Below are 27,648 nucleotides of genomic sequence, written 5' to 3'. Positions count from 1 at the left end.
CTGAGGTGGAAATTCGCCATACTATGTATGGTTAAAACTATATGTTTTTTAAAAGGTCAAGGGACTGATAAGCACAGAGTATGGCGAACCTATGACACGTGTGTCAGAGGTGACACGCGAACTCACTTTTTTGGTTGATTTTTCTTTGTTAAATGGCATTTAAATATATAAAATAAATATCAAAAATATAAGTCTTTGTTTTACTATGGTTTCAAATATCAAAAAATTTCTATATGTGACACGGCACCAGAGTTAAGTTAGGGTTTTTCAAAATGCTGACACGCCGAGCTCAAAAGGTTCGCCATCACTGGTATAGGATGTGATAACTTCCTGGGGGAGGCAGGGAAGTGAGAAGGGGAGCAGCCCACATGTGTATAGGTATCACCACCATTCTAGTTCAAAGGGTTTATTGTGATGACATATACCTTACAGATAAATTCTTTTGAATATATTATATATTAAAAGATAAAGGAAGTTTTTCAAGAAATGGAGGGATCTAAGCTGCAGAGAAGCATGTCGTCCCAGGAGTGGGCTAGAACAGTCCTATCAGGCCCATGTCAGGGCCACAGTGGCTGAGGGCGTGGGAGGCCAAAGTGGGAGAGGGGGAGGGGAGGGCAGGGGTATCCCCAGCTTCCTGCTGCCCTTTGCTCAGCAGCCCTCTCCACCCCCAAGGGATGATAGCAGATAAAGCAGATGAGATGTGGTTGGGCCTGAGTGAAAGGTCTGTCTGTACCTCCTCTGTGAGGGCAAGGGTATCTTCCTCTCTCACCCACCTTCTTCTTCCCTCCTGTCTGTTCCAGGCCTGTTAGCTTCCCAGAAACCCCTTACACAGCATCACCAGCAGGGGTCGACAAAGCCCCTCCCTACCGACAACCTTCTGGGAGCTTCTCCACCCCAGGCTCGGCCACCTATGCAAGATACAAGCCATCCCCAGAAAGGTCAGAATCTCCACTCTTTTCAAATTAAGGAATCTGGTGAAACCTGGGGATCCTTCTTTCCCAGGAAATGCACATACCCTGTAAGTCCAAGGCCATTTTATGGGGTTTCTGGCACCCTGCAGGTCATCAGAGGGTTGGTTGTGCCTGAGCAGGACTCACGTTGGCTTATCTTGCAGCAGAATATTGGTTGCCACTTTCTTGATACCTGTATCACTTGTTTGAGCAAGACCATTCGCCTTCCAGCATGGCTATATATTTACCTCTCCAGCCCCACTCCCAAGACCAGGCCACCTGCATTACCCACTTTTCATAGCCCCTCAGGCTTCAGTCCTGTCCCCTTGGATCCTTCCCCAGACTGAGGGATCATCCCAACTCCTCCATGGCTCCTGTGCCCCCAGGATAAACCCAGCTACCTTCAGCCCCAATGCCCTGTGCACTTCCTCCTCTGGGGCCCCAGGAACTCTCACCATTCTCTTGTCACAGACCTGAGCCATGGGCCTCATTCTGGATGTCTCCCTTTGTCCTCACCTTTACTGTGGTCTTCAGCCTTCTGCGCATATCTGCCCCTACCCCTCCTCCTGTCCCACTGCCCCGCCCTGCACACCTCCCTGAGCCCCCAGCTCCACTTCCACTTACTCTGGTTCATCCTCCACTCAGCAGCCAGGGGAAATCTTTCTATATCTAGCTACATATGTCCCCTGCTCCCAGGTGTCTTAGATCCCTAGGACACAGCCTCAGTGCCTCCCTGTGGCCCCCATGACCCTACCTGTCTCTCAAGCCTTCTGTAATGCCACATGTCATCGTCACTGGTCACTTCCAGTTTCTTAGGTAGGCTGTTTGCATTTCAGTTCTCATGTTCTTACCTCTGCCTGGTTAATTCCTCACACTCTTTACCCTCACATCTCACCCCTTTCCTGCCCACCTGAGCACTGGTGCTCCTCCTCCAGGAAGTCTTTCCTGAACCTCCCCTAGCACTAGGGGCTACCACTCTGCCCCTCAGTTCCCTGACCTTGAGCATTCTCCATTCTATTAGCCCAATTGAGAGAGAGAGAGAGAGAGAGAGAGAGAGAGAGAGAGAGAGCATATTCATGCTTTTTAAGAGCTAAGACCTTCCCCGTTTATCTGTATGATTATCATGCAGCACAGATCTGGCACATGGTAAGATTCTTGGTATGTTTGATGAAAGGAAGGAGTGAGTTAGTGATTGTCTTTATATAAGACCACCTACCATAAGACCAAGGATCAGTCCACTAAGCTAGTGGGTCTCCATTTTTAGTGTGCCTCAGAATCACCCAGAAGGAGGGCTTGTTAAAATACAATTTACTGGGCCTCTCCCTCTAGTTTCCAACTTGGTGGGTCTGGAGTAGAATGTGCCATACCAATGCTGCTGGTCCAGGAAACAGACTTTGAGAGCTGCTGAACTAAACCATTGTTTGTTTGTAAGCCTCTGCTATAAAATTGGGGAAAACATACTCTTTCATCTTCTAGTAGTTACCATTCAACTTTCATTCAGCAAAGGGTCCCAAGAGCTTTCTGTGTGCCAGGTGCAGGGAGAACTATTTGAAATAATTATCAGAGGGTCTTAGAACCAATGTGCACTCTGATGCACACTCAGATAGACTCAAGGGGAGTACAGTCCATCCCCAGAGTTCTAGGTTGTCTGTCTGGAGGAAGTGACATTTGAATGGGGCTTTGAAAGATTAGTAAGAGTTTGCCACAGAAAGGAGGGAGTAAGCAGAATGGTATGGAACACAGGAGGCATGGAGAGGAGTCGTGCGTGGGGGTGATGCTACTGATGACTCCAGAGAGCTTGTTGTTTTTTCAAAGGCTCAGTGTCCCCACTTCATTATTATTATTTTTAAACTTTCTATTGGAAATAATAACAATTCACAGAAAGTTGAGAAGAAATGCACAGGGAATTCCTCCACCTAGCCTCCCCCAGTGTTAACATCCTGCTAACTAGGATATAATATTAAACCAAGACATTGGTACAATCCCTAGAGGTTCTTCAGCATTTACGCCCTCAGTATGCATGAAAACAAGTTTTTATTTCTCTGGGATAAATGCCCAAGAATACAGTTGCTTGCCAATATAAGGAAGCAACCTAAATGTCAGTCGACAGATGAATGAGTAAAGGAAATGTGGCATATATACACAATGGAATATTATTCAGCAATGAAAAAGGCTATTCGGGCATTTGCAACAGTGTGAATGAGCCTGGAGGGCATTATGCTAAATGAATTAAATCAGACATATGCGGTATGGTATCACTTCTATGCAGAATCTTAAAAAGATTCGAGCTCAAAAACAATAGAATGGAGGTTGCCTAAAGGTGGGGGAAATGGGGAGATTTTACTCAAAGGGTACAGAGTTTCAGTTATGAGATTAATAGGTTCTGAGATGGACAGTATGGTGGCTATAGTTAACCAGTTAACTGCCACGCATCCAAAACGAAAGGTCCTCCACTTGTGTCTATAGATGCTTATGGGAGGCAAATGGTTAATAACTCTGTATTATACACTTGAAATATGCTGAGAGAATAGATCTTAAGCATTCTCACCCAAAAAAGGTAACTACATGAGATGATAAATGTGTTAATTGACTTGATTATGGGAATCATTTCACAATTCATACATATATCAACTCATATTGTACACTTTAAATATATTACAGTTTTGTTAGTCATACTTCAAAGCTGGGGAGAGATGTTTCTGAGAGTGCTCCTTGCTCAGCAAATTGAGAACAGCATTTTTTTTTCTTTTTTTCCTTTTTTTTGAGAACAGCATTAATTCAGTGAATGGGTGAATGACTATTCTGTATTGCATGTAGAGAAGTGTTTAGAACAAAATACAATTGCTTTATTGTGTGGTATATCCATTTTTAGTTTTAAAAGGAACTGCCAAACTATTTTCCAGAGTGGCTGTACTATTTTATATCCCCCCTGGCAGGGTATGAGTGCTCCAGTTTCTCCTCCTCCTCAACACCATTTGGTGTCATCACTGTTTTTTGTTTTAACCATTCTAATAGGTGTGTAATGATATCTCACTGTGGTCTTAATTTGCATTTCTCTAATGGCTAATGATGTTGAACACACTTTCATTGCTTATTTGCCAATTATATCTCTTCAGTGAAATGTCTTTTGCCCATTTTCTAATTGGATTTGATGCTTTTTCAATGTGGGAGAATTCTTTCTACAATCTAGATACAAGTCCTTTGTCAGATATGTGATTTGCAAATAATTCCTCCCAGTCTCTCTTTTTTTTTTTAATTAAATCTTTATTGTTCAGATTATTACAGTTCCTCTTTTTTCCCCTCATAGCTTCCCTCCACCCGGTTCCCACTTCTCCCTCTGCCCTTACCCCCACAATGTCCTTATCCATAGGTGTACAATTTTTGTCCAGTCTCTTCCCCCACCCCCACACCCCTTTCCCCCTGAGAATTGTCAGTCCACTCCCTTTCTATGCCCCTGATTCTATTATATTCACCAGTTTATTCTGTTCATCAGATTTTTTATTCACTTGATTTTTAGATTCACTCGTTGATAGATATGTATTTGTTGTTCATAATTTTTATCTTTCCTTTTTTTCTTCTTCCTCTTCTTAAAGAATACCTTTCAGCATTTCATATAATACTGGTTTGGTGGTGATGAACTCCTTTAGCTTTTTCTTATCTGTGAAGCTCTTTATCTGATCTTCAATTCTGAATGATAGCTTTGCTGGGTAAAGTAATCTTGGTTGTAGGTTCTTGCTATTCATCACTTTGAATATTTCTTGCCACTGCTTTCTGGCCAGCATAGTTTCTGTTGAGAAATCAGCTGACAGTCATATGGGTACTGCCTTGTAGGTAACTGACTGTTTTTCTCTTGCTGCTTTTAAGATTCTCTCTTTGTCTTTTGCTCTTGGCATTTTAATTATGATGTGTCTTGGTGTGGTCCTCTTTGGATTCCTTTTGTTTGGGGTTCTCTGCACTTCCTGGACTTGTAAGTCTATTTCTTTCACCAGGTAGGAGAAGTTTTCTGTCATTATTTCTTCAAATAGGTTTTCAATGTCTTGCTGTCTCTCTCTTCTTCTGGGACCCCCATAATTCTGATGTTGGTACGCTTGAAGTTGTCCCAGAGGCTCCTTACACTCTCTTCATATTTTTGGATTCTTTTTTCATTTTGCTTTTCCGTTTGGGTGTTTTTTGCTTCTTCGTACTTCAAATCTTTGACTTGATTCTTGCGATCCTCTAGTCTGCTGTTGGATCTCTGTATAATATTCTTTATTTCAGTCCGTGTATGCTTAATTTCTAGTTGGTCCTTTTTCATATACTCAAGGGTCTCACTAGACTTATTGAGGGTCTTACTAAATTTATCGACGGTTTCTAGAAAATTCTTGAAAAACCTTATGACTGTGGTTTTGAACTCTATATCCAGTAGTTTGCTTTCCTCCATTTCTGTCATTTGTGACCTGTTTCTTTGTCTCTGCATTTTGGCTGCTTTCCTGTGTTGTTTGAGTGGCTTTCTGTGCTAGGTGTCCTATAGGGCCCAGTGACTCAGGCTCCCCAATTACCTCTTGGTGCACCCCTTTGTGGGCTGTGTGCACAGTCTTATTGTAGTTAAGCCTTGATTGTAGTTGGTATCACTGGGAGGAATTGACCTTCAGGCCAATTGGAAGTGAGAATCAGCTTTGTCTATGGTGGGAGAACTTCTGTGCTGGAGACACCCTTATGGGGCAAGACTTGCTTCAGTGGGGCTTTGGTGCTCACTGAGTCTGCCCTCTGAGTGTGTCCCTTATGGATCTGAGGTGTTGTAATATGGATGTTCCCACTCTGACCACTGGGTACACTGGCTCTTGGATCTCTAAGGAGGTGCTAATTTAGCCTCTGCCTGAGGCTACCCAGCAGGAGCTACGAGAGATCTGCAGATTCCTCTTCTTTGTTTGGGGTTTGGAGGTGCCCAGATGAGGCCCAGCTGTGAAGCAATGGAAGCTGCTGTGGGGCCTTGGGCCTTCTTTTGGATGTTCTGGGTCTCTCTGACCCAGCTGCATTTTGTTAGGTAATTTTAGATTGCAAAGGGCCAGGTCATTCATATGCAAAAGCCTCTGTGCACCACTTGGATGGGGCGGGGTCTCAGGGAATCAACAGGGTGGAGCAACAGCTATAGCTGATCCTCAGCCCTGCCCTAAGAGGTCCCGAGTCTCAGTGTCCTGGTAATCGCTGCAAGCACCTCTGAGAGAAAGCAGCCCTTGAGTTCCGCCCGCTGCCAGACAGTCCAGTTTTTCTCCCCATATGAGTCTGGATCCCCAGATACTCGCCCGGAAGTGGAGTCGGGGCCGTTGGGAGCTTGTGACTCCCTCCCTATTGAAAAAGACAACTGCGGAAGAACCAAGATGGCGGCATAGGTTAACGCTGGAGATTGCTGCCTCGAACAACCAATTCAAGGGTACACCTAAAAGACGGAACGGACATCATCCAGAACCACAGGAAGGCTGGATGAGTGGAAATTCTACAACTAGGAGGAAAGAGAATATCATACCCAGACTCAGAGGAGGCGCAGTGCTGAAGTGAAATACTCAGGTGCGGAGTGCGCGCGCGCGGAGCGGGCTGGCGGCGGAGGGCGCAGTTGTTGTTTTCAATTGGGAGGGAGGTTCAGACTCTGAGCTCCAGTTCTGGGCGAGTCTCTAGGGACCCAGACACAAACGGGGGAAGCGGGACTGTCTGGCATCGGTCGGAACACGAGGGCAGCTTTCTCTCCGAGGTTTGCAGCGGTTGCTGGGACTCTGAGAGGCAAAGCCTCTGGGGACGGGACTGAGAGCACCCATAACAGCTCCCTCCACCCCCTCTGTTGATCCCGTGCAACCCAGCCCGCCCAAGTCCTGTGCAGAGCCATTTGCCAGATAGCCTCTGGCAAAGGCTAGATTAGCACCTCCCTAGAGGACAGAAGTTTTCCCACTGCAGACACAGCTAACTCTCACAGCCAGTTGGCCTGGAGGTCAAATCCCCCCAGTATTAACTACAACAATCAAGGCTTAACTACAACAAGACTGCGCACAAAGACCACTAGGGGGTGCACCAAGAAAGCATAAAAAAAATGCGGAGACAAAGAAACAGGACAAAATTGTCAATAGAAGATATAGAGTTCAGAACCACACGTTTAAGGTCTCTCAAGAACTGTCTAGAAGCTGCCGATAAACTTAATGAGATCTACAAGAAATCTAATGAGACCCTCGATGTTATGATAAAGAACGAACCAGAAATTAAGCATACACTGACTGAAATAAAGAATACTATACAGACTCCCAACAGCAGACCAGAGGAGCGCAAGAATCAAGGCAAAGATTTGAAATGCAAAGAAGCTAAAAACACCCAACCGGAAAAGCAAAATGAAAAAAGAATCCGAAAATACAAAGATAGTGTAAGGAGCCTCTGGGACAGCTTCAAGCGTACCAACATCAGAATTATAGGGGTGCCAGAAGAAGAGAGAGAGCAAGATATTGAAAACCCATTTGAAGAAATAATGACAGAAAACTTCCCCTACCTGGTGAAAGAAATAGACTTACAAGTCCAGGAAGCACGGAGAACCCCAAACAAAAGGAATCCAAAGAGGACCACACCAAGACACATCATAATTAAAATGCCAAGAGCAAAAGACAAAGAGAAACTCTTAAGAGCAGCAAGAGAAAGAAACTCAGTTACCTACAAGGGAGTACCCATACGACTGTCAGCTGATTTCTCAACAGAAACTTTGCAGGCCAGAGGGGATGGCAAGAAATATTCAAAGTGATGAATACCAAGAACCTACAACGAAGATTACTTTATCCAGCAAAGCTATCATTCAGAACTGAAGGTCAGATAAAGAGCTTCACAGATAAGGAAAAGCTAAAGGAGTTCATCACCACCAAACCAGTATTATATGAAATGCTGAAAGGTATCCTTTAAGAAAAGGAAGAAGAAGAAAAAGGTAAAGATACAAATTATGAACAACAAACATGCATCTATCAACAAGTGAATCTAAGAATCAAGTGAACAAATAATCTGGTGATCATAATAGAATCAGGGACATAGAAAGGGAATGGACTGACTATTCTTGGGGGGGAAAGGGGTGTGGGAGATGCGGGAAGAGACTGGACAAAAATCGTGCACCTATGGATGAGGACAGTGGGTGGGGAGTGAGGGCGGAGGGTGGGACGGGAACTGGGAGGAGGGGAGTTATGGGGGGGGGAAAGAGGAACAAATGTAATAATCTGAACAATAAAGATTTAATTAAAAAAGAAAAAGAAAAAGACAACTGCGTCCTCAGTTTCCAGCCCTTTCCGCGTGTGCCTCTGTACCTCTGCACTTTACTTCCGCACCTCCTCTGAGTCTCAGTGTGCTTTTCTCTTTCCTTCTAGTTGTAGAATTTCCACTCAGCCAGCCTTCCTGTGGTTCTGGATGGTGTCCGTTTTGTCTTTTAGTTGTATTTTTGAAGTGGTTGTGCGAGGCAGCAATTTCAGATGTTTACCTATGCTGCCAACTTGCTTTCTCTCTCCCAGTCTTTAATTTATCTTTTCATCTTAACAAAGGTCTTTTGCAGAACTAAAGTTTTAATTTTGATGAGGTCCAAACTATCATTTTTTTCCTTTTATGGATTATGCTTTTTATATAATGTCTAAGAATTATTTGCCTAGATTTGAGTCCTGAAGATATTTTTATGTTTATTTTTCCAGAAGTTTTATAGTTTACATTTAAGTCTATGATCCATTTTGAGTTAATTTTTGCAAGAAGTGAGAGGTTTAGGTTGAAGTTCCTTTTAGTTGCCTACAGATGTCCAGTTTGTTCCACGATTTTTTATTTTTTAAATATTTCTTTATTGATTTCAGAGAGGAAGGGATAGGGAAAGAGAGATAGAAACATCAGTGATGAGAGAGAATCAGTGATTGGCTGCCTCCTACACATCCCCTACTGGGGATCAAGCCCACAACCCAGGCATGTGCCGCTGACCGGAATCGAACCTGGTACCCTTCAGTCCACAGGCTGATGCTCTATCCACTGAGCCAAACCAGCTAGGGCTGTTCCACCATTTATTGCAAAGGCTCCATTACAGTGCTTTTGCCCCTTTCATTGGAAGGATAAATTAATTGGTCACATTTGCATGGATTTATTTCTGGGTTCTCTAATCAATTCCATTGATCTATGTGCATGACCTCAGTTCCACAAGGTGGATAGTGAAATTATTCCATTTACAGAAGGGAAACTGAGGTTCAGTGAGATGAATGCACTTGGTCAAGGTCACTCTTCTGGGAGTGGCTGAATCAGGACAGGAACTTGGGCCTATGTGATTCCAGAGAGCTAACCCTGACTCCAGACTCTACTTCCTGCCAAAGGACCCTGAGCTCATTCTCCAAATTAGGGCAACATCGCTTTGGCTAGTATTGCTCAGTGGATAGGGCATTGGCCCATATTCCAAAGGGTCTCAGATTCAATTCCCAGTCAGGGGCACATACCTGGGTTGCAGGTTTGATCCCCATCCCTGATCAGGGTACATGGGGAGAGGCAACCAATCGATGTGTTTCTCTCACATTAATGTTTCTCTCTCTCTCTCTCTCTCTCTCTCTCTCTCTCTCTCTCTCTCCCCCCCCCTCCCTCCCTCCCTCCCTCCCTCCCTCCCTCCCTCCTCCTTTTACTCACTTCCTTCCTCTCCCTCTCTCTAAAAATCAATGGAAAAAATATCCTCAGGTGAGGACAAAAAAAAATTAAGGCAACATACATGGTTCCTGTGGGTTTCCCCCCCCCACTGTGACACTTCATGGCTGTGATTTTGTGTTCTAGGCTCTCTGGCATTGACAAGTAGGAAACTAATGCTTTTTCTTTGGACTCAAGCTCTTCTCCCCCTACCCTTCTCTTTCCAGGCCTCCAGTGGAGTCTGCCTTGCTCTGTGTCCCATATCTCAGCATTTTTATCTCTGTCAGCAGCTAGGCTTCAAGTTTTGCCAAATGTTCCTAGCACACCTCATCACTGAAACCCCCAAAAGTGTTTTTCACAGGCAGTCAACAGCCTGCAGTAAGAGGCTGGGAGCAAATCAGGGTGCCCCAGTGGCCTCTGGCCTCATCTCCTTTCCTCTTTTCCTGCTACACAGTTGCCCCGTGACTTCCTGGAGCCTGTGGGTCCTGAGCCCGACATTTCAGGCCATTATCAGACATTTCTCCCTCAGGACTCCTCTGTCTCATGCTGTCTTCTCCAGCAGGTTGCTACTTTTAGGAACGCAAAGGTCCTCATAGACAGAACCTGTCTTGTGGCCCATCTTAGATTTACCAAGAGACAAGATGGCAAATTGGCCTACTCCTACCTACCATGTGAGTGTGAGCAAGTGACTTTCCCTCTCTGCACCTCAGTTTGCTCACATTTAAAATGTCTGTCTCTGAGCCATGTTAAGAATATTGAAGGAGGGACACTCTTTATAGCACTTGGAATTGTGCCTGGTACATAGTAAGTGCTCCATGAGGGTGATGACTGTTTCTACTGAGTGTGGTGCCTGTGCTGGCAGCTGGGGTACAGAGGCTGGCAGATGCTGTCCCTGTCCTCAGGAGTTTGCCCCCCTCCTGTGCAGGAATAACAACCCACCCACTCAGTACAGACTATTAAGGCAGAATTATATGCCCAGCTCTGCAAGCCTGAAGGCTGGACTGGGCCCTAGACTTTTGCTCATCAGACCACCTAGTTAGTTTTTAATTTTTTTCCTGTTTTTCTCCTTCACCTCCATAAAGAGTGGTACATTGGTTAGGAGGCATTTGACTGCAAGTGACAAAAAGCCTAACTCGAGAAGGCAGGAAGCATTAAGGGGCTTTATCATCACATAGTAAGTCCAGAGTTAGGGTGGCTTTAGGGCTGGTTAGTTCTGCAATGAGGTCCTCAGGAACCAGCTCCACTCATAACCCATGATGGCTACTGTGGCCCCCAGCAAAACCAGTGCCCTGCAGAAGAGGAGAAAACTTCTCTTTGTTTTCAAGAGTGCCCACTCCTGAATCAACCCCTGGCAAGGTCCCATTGGACCAACATAACTGTCTTAAACTGTCAGGATGTACTCAAACCACATGGCAGAGGGATGGCCTCCAGAGCAGAATTTGGGCTCCACCAGCAAGGACAAAGATGAAGATGGCTAGCTGTTGGAGTGGCAGCCAATAGTGGCTACATTGTCTGCCCTACCCTTCCATTGTCCCATCAGTCAGGGTAGGAGATTGATAGCAGGCTGTAGCCTTCCCCTCACGTTCACGTCTTTCTTGTTACTTTCCTCTGTGGCCAAGTGAGAAGCTCTATTCCAGTAGCCCAACCCTGCTGATCTTAAGGCAACCCCCACCTTGGCTTTCCCAGGATCAGTCAGTATGTCCTTGGTGCATGGAGGCTCTTGAAACTGCTGCTGGTTAGTTCCTCACTAAAACTTCAAACCCTTTAGTTTTGAAGTGATTTCCAATTCTGAAAAAAGATAAGAATACATTATATTTTCTCAGAAGATATTAAATATATATTTGATCTCTTGTTCTAGGGATTTTTGCCCAGAGCTGTACATGGTGAGATGCTGGAATGTCCTGATTTCCAATCAACTTGACCAGATATGGCAGTAATAGAATGGCCCTGAATGGGACTTATTTAGCACCCCAAAGAATGGTCAGCATAGGTCATTCATTTTGCACTGGGATTATTATATGAATGGACAAAGTACAGGTTGTCTTGATTGAGGACAGTAGCTGAGAGATGAAGCATAGTAAATACAGTGGATCCTCGGTTTTCGAACTTTTTTTTTTCTTAATTAAATCTTTATTGTTCAGATTATTACATTTGTTCCTCTTTTTTCCCCCCATAACTCCCCTTCTCCCAGTTCCCGCCCCACCCTCTGCCCTCATTCCCCACCCACTGTCCTCATCCATAGGTGCACGATTTTTGTCCAGTCTCTTCCCGCATCTCCCACACCCCTTTCCCCCCCAAGAATAGTCAGTCCATTCCCTTTCTATGTCCCTGATTCTATTATGATCACCAGATTATTTGTTCACTTGATTCTTAGATTCACTTTTTGATAGATGCATGTTTGTTGTTCATAATTTGTATCTTTACCTTTTTCTTCTTCTTCCTCTTCTTAAAGGATACCTTTCAGCATTTCATATAATACTGGTTTGGTGGTGATGAACTCCTTTAGCTTTTCCTTATCTGTGAAGCTCTTTATCTGACCTTCAGTTCTGAATGATAGCTTTGCTGGATAAAGTAATCTTCGTTGTAGGTTCTTGGTATTCATCACTTTGAATATTTCTTGCCATCCCCTTCTGGCCTGCAAAGTTTCTGTTGAGAAATCAGCTGACAGTCGTATGGGTACTCCCTTGTAGGTAACTGAGTTTCTTTCTCTTGCTGCTCTTAAGAGTTTCTCTTTGTCTTTTGCTCTTGGCATTTTAATTATGATGTGTCTTGGTGTGGTCCTCTTTGGATTCCTTTTGTTTGGGGTTCTCCGTGCTTCCTGGACTTGTAAGTCTATTTCTTTCACCAGGTAGGGGAAGTTTTCTGTCATTATTTCTTCAAATGGGTTTTCAATATCTTGCTCTCTCTCTTCTTCTGGCACCCCTATAATTCTGATGTTGGTACGCTTGAAGCTGTCCCAGAGGCTCCTTACACTATCTTTGTATTTTCGGATTCTTTTTTCATTTTGCTTTTCCGGTTGGGTGTTTTTAGCTTCTTTGCATTTCAAATCTTTGCCTTGATTCTTGCGCTCCTCTGGTCTGCTGTTGGGAGTCTGTATAATATTCTTTATTTCAGTCCGTGTATGTTTAATTTCTGGTTCGTTCTTTATCATAACATCGAGGGTCTCATTAGATTTGTTGAGGATCTCATTAAGTTTATCAGCAGCTTCTAGACAGTTCTTGAGAGACCTTTAAAGTGTGGTTCTGAACTGAATATCCTCCATTGACAGTTTTGTCCTGTTTCTTTGTCTCCGCATTTTTTTTTATGCTTTCTTGGTGCACCCCCTAGTGGTCTTTGTGTGCAGACCTCCTATAGTTAAGCCTTGATTGTTGTAGTTAATACTAGGGGGATTTTGCCGGGAGCCGGTCCATCCTTGCTGTTTCAAGGGACCTGGCATATATGGCATACGGTTCTTAATATGTTTGCTCACCTTCTTGGCGCTGTGTTTTAACCAAGGTCACCTCTCCGAGAAAGGTTGAATCCCCAAGTAGGGATTTTCCCCTGAAGTTAGGGAGGGAATAAAACCCCTCAACTAAGTGCCAGGCGGGTAATTAATCACTTTAACTACGCACAATCATGCTTAAGCTACATAATCTTTACTCCCTGGAATGGAGATAAGAAACGCCCTAACCTTTGTAATAGAGATTGACAGGATTAAAATGAACTGGTATAAATACAGATGTAACAAGACAGAACTGAGAACACAGGGCTTGGAAGACAGGACCAAGAGAGACAGAGCCTAGGCACAGAACCTACACAGAACATTCTCTAGAGACAGAAGACAGAATTCAGAAGACAGAACCTACGCGGAACCTGGAGATGGAGGAGCTTCGATGGAGAGAACATGGCAAGGGATCCTGGACTGAACCTGACTGCAGAGGTTGGCAAGAGAGCCTGACTAGAACCTGGTGACCGAACCTGGCTGGAGATCTCAGACAGAACCTGCCTGGAGAACCTAGCGAGGGAACATGGCCACAGAACCTGGCTGGAGATCCGAAGCAGAACCTCTCTGGAGATCCAGACCAGAACTTGGCTGGAGATCCTGGCTAGAGATCCTGGCTAGGCTGCTGATCAACTGAACGCTGTCTCCGTGTCATTCCTTCTTCGCCGACTCCGTCTACACCTTTGGGGACCCCTGGACCCGCTGGGGCTGGACCCTGGCAGGATTTGACCTCTAGGCCAGCAGGCTGTCGGTTTTCGAACTTAATTCGTTCCAGAAGGCTATTTGAGAAGCGATTTGTTTGAAAACCAAATCATTTTTCCCATTAGAAATAACATCAATTGAATTAATACGTTCCAGACCCCTTTTTCACATATCACTGCCTCCGAAATGCTGTCACCACTGGCAAACTGCTTTTCCTTTATTTAAATGAACAACAGTTTTTCTACCTCCTTAATGCCTGTGATTGTTGTTTTGTGACCACTTTCATATCCTTAGCAACATCAGCATACTCATGGCCTGTTTATGTTTTAAAATTGTGCTAATGGTCTATTTCACCAGCAGCAAGAGAGAGAGAGAGAGAGAGAGAGAGAGAGAGAGAGAAGAGAGAAGAGAGAACATGAAAATATTCACAGCCCAATTTCCTGAGGTGTAGCCTGAGGGGTGCTTTTTGTCATGCTGATGTTTCAGCATGAAGGGTTATCAGGTTGAGAACTGAAATTGTGTTAGAAAATGGAGACATGTTTTCAGTGAACAACTTGGTCGAGAACCAAAGTGTTTGAGTTGGGACATGTTTGAGAACAGAGGTTTGACTGTATGTCCCACTAAAGTTAGGATTAGGTTTAGCTGCATAATATAGAAAGCAGATATTCAGATGAAATAGTTTCTTTCTTTCTCCCACATTGTCAGAGACCCAGGCTCCTCCTCACCAATGCTCTGCCATCCTTGGCCTGTTGCCTGTTGGACTTAAAGTGGCTGCTGGAGCTTCCGCTTTAGGAGATGATGAGGCAGTGGCACCCACAACACACCTCCAGAGATTTCCTGAATGTCACATGCAGCACTTTAACTCATTGGCCAGAACTGCAAGAGAGTCTGGGAAATGTAGTCTGTTTGTTAGCTGATGCTGCCCCAAATATAGTTGGGATTCTGTTAGCAGGGCAGAAGCAGAGAATAGATATTGGGGGAGCCACCTGCATGTCTACTACTCATACCTTCCACTTTCCTCTGCCAACCCCAGCCACTGCTGATGTCTTCCTTTAGTGCTCAGGATATGATACAGACATTTTGAAAAAATAGAATAAACATGTCCATACTTCAATTTCCAGCTGTGGTGGAGCCACATTTTACCAGGTCACCCTTAAGGTGAAGATTGCTTATGCATTTTATTGTTTGGGCTCTCCTTTTCCTGGAGGCATTAGAAGTCAAGGTCTGGGAGGGCAGGGATAATATGTACACTCTGGGGAGGCAAGTAGGGTTGAGTTTTCAGAAAATCCAGTGCACCACTGAAGCACCCATCTGCTGCCCTGGTGACGTTGAAGCCTAGGGGTTTGGAGTTGTCTTTGCAGAGGCAACCCTGGCTTTGTGGCTGGCAAGACGACCTTGGAGAAGTTAACTTCTGTTTGGGATGTTGGGGGTCCCAGGTTATCACCCTACTTGCATATGGACACAAGTGGCCGAATGGGGAATGTCAGCATCCACCTGATAAAAAGAGGCTCAGTAACCCCCAGAGGACAGGGCCTGTGTCCATGGGGTGCAAGTGACTGAAGTTTGGCTGATGCAAACATTGTAGGAATTTATCATCTCACAGAAAAGGAGGCTCAGAGGCAGAACAGGCTTTGGGGAGGCTTAATCAGGTATTGTGACAGCATTATCGAGGGCCTCGTTCCTCCGCCTCCTCCTTTCCACCCTCAGCATTGGCCTCATCCATCTTCAGGCTGTCATGAGAGGCCAGCACAGACTCATGGCGTTATATCTGGACCCAGCAATGCCTGGATTAAGAAGAGAGGCCATCTTTCCTCATCATCTCTCTTAATAGCAAGAGACTTTTCCCAGAAGCTCTCCCCCATGCCCCAGCGGACTATCGCCATTTCAGTCAGGTTATGCTGAGTAACAGACATCTGAAACTCTCAGTGACTTATATCAGTAAAGGTTTGTTTCACACTCACACTGCAGCTCCACTGTCAGTTGGCAGGACACCTCTCAGGACACAGGTACCACCACCTCCCAGTCATTCCCCTGCGAGATCTAGTCACACAGCCCACCCGGTCAATCTAAAGGGGCCAGAAAGTGTCATCCTGCTACCTGCTTCCCAGGTGGAAAGCCAGAGTATTTTGTGTGAGTCTTAACTCACATGCTCTCCCATCTCAGTGGCCAAAATTGTGTCATTTGCCTGTCCCTGAACCAAGGCAGGTTTCCTTCATGATGGGCTCTGATGTGTGGTGGAATGGACATTAGGAGGTGCTCATCGGATTCACTCCAGGGCATAGAGAATGCCGCTGGGATTGAGGCCCAGGGTGAGACTTCTGTCACATCTCAAATCTGAGCCATGGCCTGTGGGTGTGCGGAGCCAGCCTCCAGGAGATTCTCTGACTAGGAGATAACTATTTCACTTGTTCCACACCCTGTGTGGTAGAAAACGTTATCCCTTTTTTCCAATGGGAAAACTAAAGCTTGAAAAACGGAAACCTATGATTTATGCTGCTCGTAAGGGATGGAACTAAGGTTTGAGCCAAGATCGCCTAGTTCTGAGACCTGCGTCCACAGCTCCCACAGTGCCTTCCTCCAGAGTCTGAAGGCCAGTTGTCCCGGCTCACCCTGGGTCATATGTCAGCCTCAGGCTAAGTCATTCAGTCCCACAAGAAAGAGGCTGTTGTGAGCACCTCTTGACAAGTAGGCAAACTGAGGCTCCAAGCTGAAAAATTGACTGCCTGGCTGGGCAAGAGGCAGTGGTGAGGTTTAAACCCCAACCTACTGGCTCCAGGGCTCCTATGTGTACACATATACTGCCTTATCCTGCTCTTCCCCACCAGAGAGAGGAAGCCCAAGACAGGCCTGGGTGAGGAGCTGCTGACAACAGCTCACCCCATTTTACAGCCAAAACACAGGACCCCTGAAGAGCCTGTGGGTAGGGCCATCGACCTAAGTGGCTTCTGCTCCTCCTCCTCCCTGGAGGACCCCTCCTGGCCCAGCACTCCCTGCCACCAGCAGCTCCTTGGCCTTCTCCCTCAGGCTACAGCACATTTAGCCTCATCTAGCCTCCCTCCACTTGGGCTCTCCTGTGCTTAAAACCCACTGGAGACTCACAGGTGGTTTTGACACACCAGCCCTTCACCCTGCACTTGCCTCCTCTCACTCCCCTGCAGGTACGTGGCTGCCCCACACCCACTGCTGTCTTTCGATCCCCACTTTGGCCACGACGGGACATCCAGCGGGGACTCCTCCTCAGGTGGACTGACCAGCCAGGAGAGCACGATGGAGCGCCAGAAGCCAGGTAGGGAAGGCTTCCCTGGGCCAGCTGTTCCCTCCCACTTCACCCTACAGGACCTCTACTCACAGCTTGACGGGCAACGCCCTCCTTCTGGCAGATGGCTAAAACATACAGGAAAATTTTAAGGGCCACACATAGATTAGAGGGGTCTCCTGCAGAGCACTGGGAACCACGGAGCAATCCTTCTCCACCCAGACAGGGCATCAGCAGGGTGTCTGCCAACATTGTCTGTCAAGATTCAAGTACAGATGTGTGACATGAAGGTGGCAACTGCCAGAGGAAAGAGTTGAAAGGACTGAAAGTGTTGCTCTTGGGAAGCAGAACCCACTTGGTTCTGAGGCTTTTCATTGCACAGACCCTCCTGGTTTATATTATTGACTATTACACAGGTACAGCATATACCGATAAAAGAGCCCAAATCATGAATGTCCAGTGTGATGACATATCACAAAGCTAGCATGCCGTGTTCCACACCCAGGGCAAGAACATGGCCTGGGCCCCTCCCAGTCAACACCCCACGCAGGCCACCCCATCTTGCTTCTCACAGCCTAACTTCGTCTTACCTGGTTTTGAATTTCATGTTACAGAATGTAGACTCATGCTAAATGCATGAGTCTGGCTTCTGTTACTCAATATTACGTTGGTGAAAGGTGGCCATGTGATTGTATATAGCAACACAGTTTCTGAGTAGTTCTCATTCCATTATCTAAATGACCGACCACTGACTACTCCATTCTAATGCTGATGGACATTTGAGTGGTTTCCAGTTTGGCACTGCTTAGACTGGTGCTGCTGAAGATGAGCACTGTGTCTGTCTTTTGATAAGCACAGGCTCACACATTTGTAGGGTATATACCTGGGAGTGGAATCGCTGGGTCATATGTTTAACTTAATAAGAGACTGCCAAACCTTTTCCCAAAGTGACAAACCATTTCACACCCCCACCTGTGACATCTGAGAGTTGTAGTTGCTCCATGTCCTCACCAACCTTTTTATTTCAGCCATGTAGTAGTTGCAGGACATTGTGGTTTTAATTTGCACTTTTTTGGTGCCTGAGGAGACTAAGCATCTTCTCATCTGTCTGTTCTCCTACTAGAGGCCCAATGCACGAAATTCATGCAAGAGTAGGCCTTCCTTCCCCTGGCTGCCAGCACCAGCTTCCCTCTGGCATATGGGACCTGGGCTTCCCTCACAGCACTGGCTTTGTCCGGAAGGTCAACTGGAAGGACATCTGGAAGGATGTCTGGTTTAATTAGCATATTATGCTTTTATTATCATAGATCTGTAATGATTATCATGGGTGCATACACTAAGATGATTATTTTCAACATAATTTTGCATAACAAACTATTGCCGCTTTGAAGTCTGAGAACCACTAGATGAATGGGTAGATTCTAAAGAAAGAAAACCAGTGAAATTATCAGACGTTAGAGGGGAAGAGGTGGAGATGTCTGCTTAGGGGATCTTACAGAATTTCCAGGCAGCTCAGGATGACCATGTCAGCACGCTACCAGCTTCCCCAGGCTTCGTAGGGCAGGGAAGAGGTTTCATAGCCCAGGACTGGTGGCCTAGGGAAGTCCTTGGCATCCCAGCCCCATGGTGTCCTTAAACCAGGAAAACAGATGGACTTCAGGCAAGTAGGTTGCCCTCCAGGGCCTGTAAACACCCCTGGTCCTGCCTGTCCCTGCCTGCAAGTCTGTGATCTTGGCTCCAAGACAAACAGATTTGCATCTTTTTTTTCCCACCCCGCCCAGTTCAGAAGAAGAGAAAAGTGTTGCTTGGTGATCTCATTATACTAAAGTGTAAATGAGGAGGAAATTTTTCTAGCATTCACCATGGGCCCCAAATAAAGTGTCACAGAAACTCACCATTATCCTTGTTTCTTCTGTCTCCTAGAGCTCGGGTCCCCTGTCACTTACTTGGGACCTTGTTATAAATCGACTGACACCTTATCCCACTCCTCTAGCCCTTCCCCCCACAATCAGGGCAAGCATCATGAAATCTGGAATGTATTGAAAATCCAGAAAAAAAGGTGGTTCAGGCTGGGAGGAGTCAGGCACCATGACAGACATGAGGACGTGCCCAGCCCTGATCAGATGATAGTAATCTTAGTAACAGCAACAGGGTTTTGTGTGCTTGTTGTATGCCCGACACAATACTGGATATTCCACATTTCCTCCTATTTAATCACCTTAGGAACACAATAGAATGGGCACGTTTCTTAAAATATTTTTATTGATTTCAAAGAGGACGGGAGAGGGAGAGGGATAGAAACATCAATGATGAGAGAGAATCAGTAACCAGGTTCCTCCTGCACCCCCCCCCCTACTGGGGTTTGAGCCCACAGCCCAGGCATGTGCCCTTAACCAGAATCGAACCCAGGACCCTTCAGTCCACAGGCTGACGCTCTATCCACTGAGCCAAACCAGCTAGGGCTAGAATGGGCACTTTTTACTACCCCATTAGAAATGAGGAAGATGAGGCACAGAAAGGTGGTCACTTGGCCAAGGTTCCTGCTGATAAGTGGCAGCATTAAGATTTGAACCAAGGCCTGTCGGGTTCTAGAACCTCTCCTTAACCCACAATTCCTCACCCACAGAGTGTGGTCGTTTCTCAAGCCTCAGAGCACCCAGGCTGAGAAGGTGTCCCAAGGATCACCAGCTACCCCGAGTCCATGCATGGCCATGGTTTCAGCATGTGAAAGGTGAAGCATGAGAGTCAGGTCACTGGGGGGCAGTTCAGAGGGTCAGTGAAGGGCCCAGGCTTAGGGCCAGCCAAGGGCAGAACCAGGGACACTGAGGCAGCCGGGGAGGGGAAGGAACCTAGCCCTTCACTAACAGTACACCAGGCTGAGTACCAGGGATGTGGTGTGAGCCAAGCAGGCACATGCCCTGACAGTCTGCTGGAAAAGATGGGCAATGATAAGTACTCACCCATGATGCTGAGTATCAAGTGGGAACTAACAGTGCTGAGAGAGATTGGTGGCATTTGGGAGAATCTCTGAGCAAATCAGGCAAAGGAGCCAGCTAGGATAACATTCCAGAGGAGGGAAGAGCTAGTCAATGACCCTGAGCTAGCATAACTCTGGTGTTGGAGGAACAGTAGAAGACCCATATATAGACCTGATGGAAGGTGACAGGGACAGAAGGTGTGATGCACAGATGGGATGGGATCTGCTTCAGGTGATCACAGGATCTCTGTTGCTACAGAGTGGGAACAGTGGAGGGGGAAAGATGGGTGGGTTCTGGATATGGTCACTTGAAGGTAAATTTTTTTGGTGTTTTTGTGGGTTTTTAATTTCTTTTTCTCATTTTGAAGGTAGAGTTGATAGAATTTCCTGATGCCTCAATGTGGGCGAGAGAGAAAGGAATCAAGGGTGATACCAGGTTTTTGGCCTGAGGAGCTGAAAGGATAAGAGCAGCCATTGATTGAGCAGGAGAGACTGAGAGATTCAGGTTTGGAAGAAGATAAGGAGCTGGCTTTGGCCATGTTCAGTGGGAGGTGCCCAGCCATATATACCAGCCTGAAGTCAGGGGAGAGTCTAGGCCAGAGGCAGAAATACGTGTGTCATAAATGGTACTTAAGGCTGGATGTGACAGCCACAGGCTTGGCTCTCTGTAGAAATGTGGTTTCCTGGCATGAGTTGGCCGCCTCCCAGGAGACCAGCACCTTCTGGGGGTATGGGATGCTCCAAAGAGGATAATCATCTCCAGAGGCAGAGCAGGTGGCCACCCTCCCTGCTCTCTTATGTCCATGGTTCCCAAGTGAAAGCCACACAGACAGTGACACCTTGCCTGTGCCAGACAGGCTGCTCTCTGCAGTGACCCACCGGCAGCCCACCTTCCCCAGAGCATTTAAAAGATTAATAGATACTAACTAGTCCTCCCTTGGTGGTTTTATTTTTGTGGCGTTTTTGTTGTTGTTGTTTTTAAGGTCAGATGCTCAATTCAGGCTCACTTGTTTTAGGAGTTTAGACTAATTTATGCCCATACCAACCATCACGATTTTAAATCTGTTTCACATTTGAACCAGCAATTCCACTTGTATAATTCTGTCCCAGACAATCCTACACTTTTTCAAAATGTAAGTATATTGTAAAGTGAAAATCAACTTGTAGGACAGTGTTTATTATTATCCCATTTTCATTAAACAAAAAGAAATTATGTTCATTTAACCAACAAAAGATTGCTACCTTGCATATGTAAAGAATCCTATACACCAATAAGATAAAAAATAGTCAATTCCATGGAAAACTGGATAAAGTGTGCAAGCAGGTAATTTATGAAATACATACAAATGGTTAGTAAGGATGAAAATGTGCTCAATCTCCTTTGGGAATAAAGATGGAGGATTGTTGTAAGGCTTCGATGAGTTCACCCATGCAAAGCACTAGAGTGGGGCCTAGCACAGAGTAAAAGCTTTGTAACTGTTCCATTACTGAGTGTTGTTATACCCACAAGACATACATTGATGGAGTCATGGCCCTGTGTGCGCTGAGCAGACAAGCCGGCAGAGAGATGGCTCCATCACAAACCATATTTAGGGCCAGATTCTTTGGATGGACTTGGGACAGACCTGAGTCATCTCTAACCACTGATGTGTCTCCTGTCTTCCTGCAGAGCCTTTGTGGCATGTGCCTGCCCAGGCCCGGCTCTCAGCCCTGGCTGGAACCAGTGGGAGCAAGCACGCCTCCAGGCAGGATGCAGCAGGCAAAGATTCCCCCAACAGGCATTCCAAAGTGAGTGTGGGCCCCACTGCCTCACCCTGGGGAGTCAGAGCTGTAGGAATTAGCTAATTTGGCTGCTCGGCTTGCCATGACTGCTTTGGGCCGGGCAGCTTTACCTGCCTGGGCCTCTCAACTCCACATGTGAGCACATTCTCTCTACCTTTGCTAACTTTCACTCGATCAGAGGGCTAAATGCTAGAGTTAGAACCAGCCAGGTGCACATCCTGGCTCACCAACTATGTCATCCAGAGCAAATCACTTCAGCCCTAGCTGGTTTGGCTCAGTGGCTAGAGCAGCCGTGGGCAAACTACAGCCCGCGGGCCGGATCCGGCCCATTTGAAATGAATAAAACTATTGAAAAAAAAGACTGTACCCTTTTATGTAATGATGTTTACTTTGAATTTATATTAGTTCACACAAAACACTCCATCCATGCTTTTGTTCCGGCCCTCCGGTCCAGTTTAAGACCCCATTGTGGCCCTCGAGTCAAAAAGTTTGCCCACCCCTGGGCTAGAGCATCAACCTGCAGACTAAAGGGTCCCAGGTTTGATTCCAGTCAAGGGCACATGCCTAGGTTGCGGGCTTGATCCCCATTGTCCCCATTGCCCCCATTGATCAATCAATGATTCTCATCATTGATGTTTCTATCTCTCTCTCCCTCGCCCTCTCAGAAATCAATAAATATATATTTTTTTTAAATCACTTTAGCTTCTCAAGCCCCACTTTCCTTATTATTTCATCAGTCATGGTAAGTATCTTCATCAGCTCAGGCTCTGTAACAAAAATGCCATATACTAGGTTAGCTTATATTAATAGATATTTTTTTTCTTTTTTAGTATATTTTTATTGAATTCAGAGAGGAAGGGAGAGGGAGAAAGAGAGAGAAACATCAATGATGAGAGAGAATCATTGATCAGCTGCCTCCTGCCCGACCCCCAATGGGGATCAAGCCTGCAACCTGGGCACATGCCCTTGACCAGAATCAAACCTGGAACCCTTCAGTCAGCAGGCTGATGATCTAGCCACTGAGCCAAACCAGCTAGGGCAGATATTTATTTCTCATAGTTCTGGAAGGGTGGGAAGTCCAAGATCAAGGTGCAGGCAGATCAGTGTCTGGTGAAGACCCGTTTCCTAATTCATAGGCAGCCTTCTCACCCCATGGGGTGGAATGTGTGATGGAGCTCTCTGGGGTTCCTTTTATAAGGACATAAATATCCATGTGGATTTTATAACCCTGTTCATGAGGAATATAAATATACTAGAAGCCCGTTGCACGAAGATTTGTGCAACGAATCTTCCCCTGGCTGCTGGCACCGGTTTTCCTCCAGCACCCAGGACCCAGGCCTTTGGTTCGGCTGCAGCGGAGAAGCCAAGCCTCTTCAGTCTTCAGTCTTCAGTCTTCACTCCAGCCGAAGCCTTCAGTCTTTGCTCCATGCCTGCTTATGCAAATTAACTGCCATCTTTGTTGGGTTGATTTGCATAGTTGCTCTGATTGGCTGGTGGGCATAGTGGAGTGACACCAATTTGCATGTTTCTCTTTTATTAGTGTAGATATAGGAATACATAGGTAAATATATATAAGGACTTAACAATTCCATTCATGAGAGTTCCACCCTCATGACCTAATCACCTCCCAAAGGTACTACCTCCTAATACCATCACACTGGGGATTAGGATTCAACATAGAAATTTGGGGGGAGTAGGTTAACATCCAGTCTATGGCAGTAGGTTAACAGCTATGACAGCTATGGCAGGCTGTCTTAGTGACCTCACACAAACCAGTGTATTTCCCTCTCATGTAACAGTTCAGTGCAGGTATTCAGAGAGCAGCTCTCCACATGGTGATTCAGGAACCCATGTTCTGGTCTCTAACATCATCGTGTGGCCTCACTGTCCCTCAGGGCCTTGGATCCCTCTGCTGGGTTCCTGCCCTGCCACTTTCCAAGGCAGGGGATGGGAGGGAGAGAGGTTCATGTGGGAAGTTTTTGTAGTCCAAGCATGGAAATAGCAAAAATCACTGTCACTTATATTGCCGTGGCCAGGACTTCATCCTTGACCACACCTCACTGCAAAGGAAGCTGGGAAATGTAGTCCTGTGTGCCCAGAAGGAGATAGTTTTGGTGAGCACTTGGCAGTCTTTTCACATCCATTCATTCAGTGAGTGTTTGATGAGCACTTGCAACATGCCAGGCATTGGGGCCACAATGATGAAGAAAACAGACCAGCCGCTGTGCTCACAAAGCTGACATGCCATTAGGGGCAACAAGCAATAAGTAGGTAAGCAGATAAAGCATGTAACACCAAGAACTGATTCTTGCTGGGAAAGGAAAACAAAGCACAGTTAAGGGGAAAAGTGCTTTAGGATGAGGTGGTTAGAAACGGTCTTTGAAGAGGTGACCTTTAAGCAAAAACCGTGAGTGAAGTAGGGGGTAATCCATGAAGACATCTGGGGGAAGAGAATTGCAGGCAGCAGGACAGCAGGTACAAAGGCCCTGAAGTGGATGTGTGCCTGGCATGCTCAAAGAGCAGCAGGGAGGCCCATGTGGCTGGTGCAAAGTGAGCAAGAGGTAGAGGGAGATAAAGTTAGAGACCAGAACATGGGGCCAGATCACTTGGGGGCCTTGGTGAGGACTCTTGCTTCCCCCCTGAGTGAGATGGAACCACAGGAAGGTTCTAAACAGGGAAGAGACATGAACTGATGCGGGTGCATATAGGGAACAAACAGGCAGGGTTGGCCGGGAGACAGGAGCAAGGAGACTAGGAAGAAGCCACTGTGGGAGGTAGTGGATGGAGCCGCGGAAGGAGTGGTGAGTTCTAATCAGTTTTGAAGATGCTAGCAACAAGATTTACTATTGAAGTGGGCATGGTATGAGGTCAAAAGTAGGTCCAGGGTGACTCCAAGGCTCTTGAGTAGGACAGCTGAAGGGATGGTGGTGCCATTATTGAGAGGGGGAGAGGCAGATTCAGGAGGGAAGGCCAGGAGCTGAGTTTTGGACATGTTGAGCTTCAACTGTGAACTCTTGTTGCATACATAATGTCATCCCTCCAAGCGACCCATGAAGTAGTTAGTATCAACCCCATTTTATACATGTGGAAACTGAGGTACTTGCCCAAGGTCACATGGCCAGTAAGTAAGGGAGCCAGAGTTGGAAGTTGTCTGGCTCCAGGGGTCACACTCAGGGGAGTAGGACCCAGGGAGGGAAGGTTTGCCCCAAACTGGAATCTAGAGATGACACTTCTCTTGCCTCCAGGGAGAGCCTCAGTACTCCAGTCATTCCAGCAGCAATACCCTGTCCAGCAACGCCTCCAGCAGCCACAGTGATGACCGCTGGTTTGACCCCCTGGACCCTCTGGAGCCAGAGCAAGACCCCCTCTCCAAGGGCGGCTCCAGTGACAGCGGCATTGACACCACCCTCTACACCTCCAGCCCCAGCTGCATGTCACTGGCCAAGGCACCTCGGCCGGCCAAGCCACACAAGTCATCAGGAAGTATTGGCCTTTGTGGGGGTGGGCGTGAGTCCACTGGCCATTCCCATCATGCAGACAGGCGAAGGGAGGTCTCGCCTGCTCCTGTGGTTGCTGCCCAGAGCCAGGCCTACCGACCGAAGCTGTACAACTCAGGCTCCAGCACCCCTACAGGCCTGACCGGGGGCAATCGCAACCCACCAAGGCAGACCAGGTAAGGCGCTGCTCCTCGCCCGGGCCCTTCAGGGGATCCTGACCCTTTTCTACTTCCCCCACAGGCTTGATGGCAGGGTCCCAGCCTCAGAAACATGCTCACAAATATATGAGCTTATACAAGAGTTTGCTTACAGAGTTAGGAGGCTCATGGAGCACCCCCTGCTACCCATCCATCAGCCTTCAAAGACATAATAGAGGGAGAGAAACCCCTGGCTGGTTGTCTCATCTGTCCCTGATGTCCTCTGTCTCTTTCTTCCTCTGCTGAGACCCATGGTTTTTATGCTTTCTGGGGTCACAGAATGCATCTGTTAGGAGTGTGTTTGGCTGGAGGTTATGGGAAACCTGACCCACACCAGCTTAAACAAATAGAGGTTTAAGAGCACCCTGAAGGAAAGTCCAAGAGGACAGAGCCTGGCTGATGCAGCAGCTCAGGGAGAGCCTCAGACTGTACCCTGTGTCTTCCTGCTCCCCGATCCTTACCACACAGGCTGCCACTTCATGGTCTCTGGGTAGCTGTGGAGCCCCTGGGGAACGTGGAGGCAGAGAGCAGAGGAAAGATTGCAGCATCTGTAGAGCTCATTTTATATGGAGAAAACAAAAGCTTTCCCAAAACCTTCTTCAGCAAGCAGTGTCACATGACCATCCAGAGACAATGAAGTCTATAGCCTTTCAGCCCCAGATAATCCCCTGGAGGGCTGTCAACACAGAAGCTGGGTCCCACTCAGTAGGTCAAAAGGGCCAAAGAATATGCATTTTTTTAAAGTTCCCAGTAGATCCTGGGACTACACTTTGAGAACCACTGGTAGAGAGACTGGCAGGGGAATGAGAAAGAACAGGCACTGGAGAACCAACAACCTGGAATCCAAACCACACACTTTGAGAATCTGACGAAAGCAGTGAACCATCTCCCAGAAAAATGCAGAGGATAAAAAGTTCTTTTGCAGCCACGGGGCTCAGCCTGGTCCATGGGCCCCTTCAGAGGTCTATGACTCCAGACAAAGATTATTGAGCTGCCTGACCCTAAGGTGAACCCCTTAAGAACTCCTTAAGCCACAGCCTCACAGCCTCCCTTCCCTTCCCTTCTCTGAGCACTCCTTAAAAAAAGGTGAAGCAAAAATTTCCCAAACAATACTTAGCACTTAGTTGTAGTCTCGTCTTTTTAAAATGTTAGAATGCTGCTTGATACCTCCTGAAGTGATGTCATGATTTCACAGTGGTTGTGTGGCAAATTTGGATTTCAGAGTACCTGTAAGTCGTTGCTTCCCCTTGCCTCAGTGCACAGATCCTGAGTCAAGGGGCCCAGGAGAAGGGGGTGGTGGGGAGAGAGAAGTGTCCCAGCTCGGTCCCTGGTCTCCATCTCAGGCTGCCTCCCTAAACAGATAGTCTTTCATTGGAACTCACAGCTCCTTCATTCATTCATTCATTCATTTATCCATTCACTTAGCTCACAAATACTTCTTAGGGATTTGTTATGTCCCAGACACCTCAGCCCACCACCAGTGAGAGAGACAGATGAGAATCAGATCATTGCTGAGACAAATGTCAAATGTCAGACAAATGTTCCAGGTGTCCGCTGCAGTGGCCCCTGTGCTGGACACAGGCCTATGATAGTGACCTGAGTAACTATAGGGTTGCAAAATCTTTGACATAAAGGTAGCAGCGCTGGGGAGTAGACTATGGCTGAGGCAGGAAGTGGGTATAAAATTACCCTTGTCTGAGAGGATTTACTGAACCTAGAAATGAGGACAATAACATGGGGGGGAGCCTGCTAGGAAAGAGGGCCCTAAGGTTACAAGCTTTAATTTGCATACAGACAATTGATGCTAATTGCACATCATTCTTATCTAGTCATTAAAGCTGCTTCCGGAAGTTTTCTCCTAGGCAACCAGGCTCTAATGTGGAACAGCATTTCCCAAAATGCTCTAGGTGATTTGGGTGGTACAGGAGGAAAACGTATTTGAAATGGATGTATGTTTGCTTTAATGGGTAGTATTAAAGAAAGTGTTGCCACTCATTCTCTGATTTTATAGATATTGCCTTGGACAAGTTCAGGAAAATTAAATGAGTTGATTTAAAGAAACATCTTTACGGTAGGTAAGAGTGTGGGCTCCAGAATCAGCCCACCAGTGTTCAAGCCCTCCCTCTGCCTTGTCTTGGCAGTTATTTTTGAAAAGAGAAAGGAAAGATTGGGTGTGGA

The 27,648-nt window shown here is 46.5% G+C and overlaps 1 protein-coding gene across 12 annotated transcripts in view; it reads left to right on the top strand.

Annotated features, from left to right (window-relative positions):
* The window catches only part of SIPA1L3 (signal induced proliferation associated 1 like 3), a 312,053-nt gene that overhangs the window by 238,406 nt on the left and 45,999 nt on the right, over nt 1-27,648 (top strand). For 11 of the 12 annotated variants that reach the window (XM_059666685.1, XM_059666686.1, XM_059666687.1 and 8 more), the window contains 4 exons: nt 801-938; nt 16,920-17,047; nt 21,664-21,782; nt 25,022-25,449. In XM_059666685.1, the coding sequence (XP_059522668.1) occupies nt 801-938; nt 16,920-17,047; nt 21,664-21,782; nt 25,022-25,449 (813 nt within the window). The remainder of the gene's footprint in view (nt 1-800; nt 939-16,919; nt 17,048-21,663; nt 21,783-25,021; nt 25,450-27,648) is intronic. The other variant, XM_059666692.1, reaches the window with a different exon arrangement.

The sequence above is a fragment of the Myotis daubentonii genome, chromosome 15 (genome assembly GCF_963259705.1).
Source record: "Myotis daubentonii chromosome 15, mMyoDau2.1, whole genome shotgun sequence".
Lineage (NCBI taxonomy): Eukaryota > Metazoa > Chordata > Mammalia > Chiroptera > Vespertilionidae > Myotis > Myotis daubentonii.
Note: the sequence above shows the minus strand (reverse complement) of the source record. Positions and strands in the feature narration are given on the sequence as shown.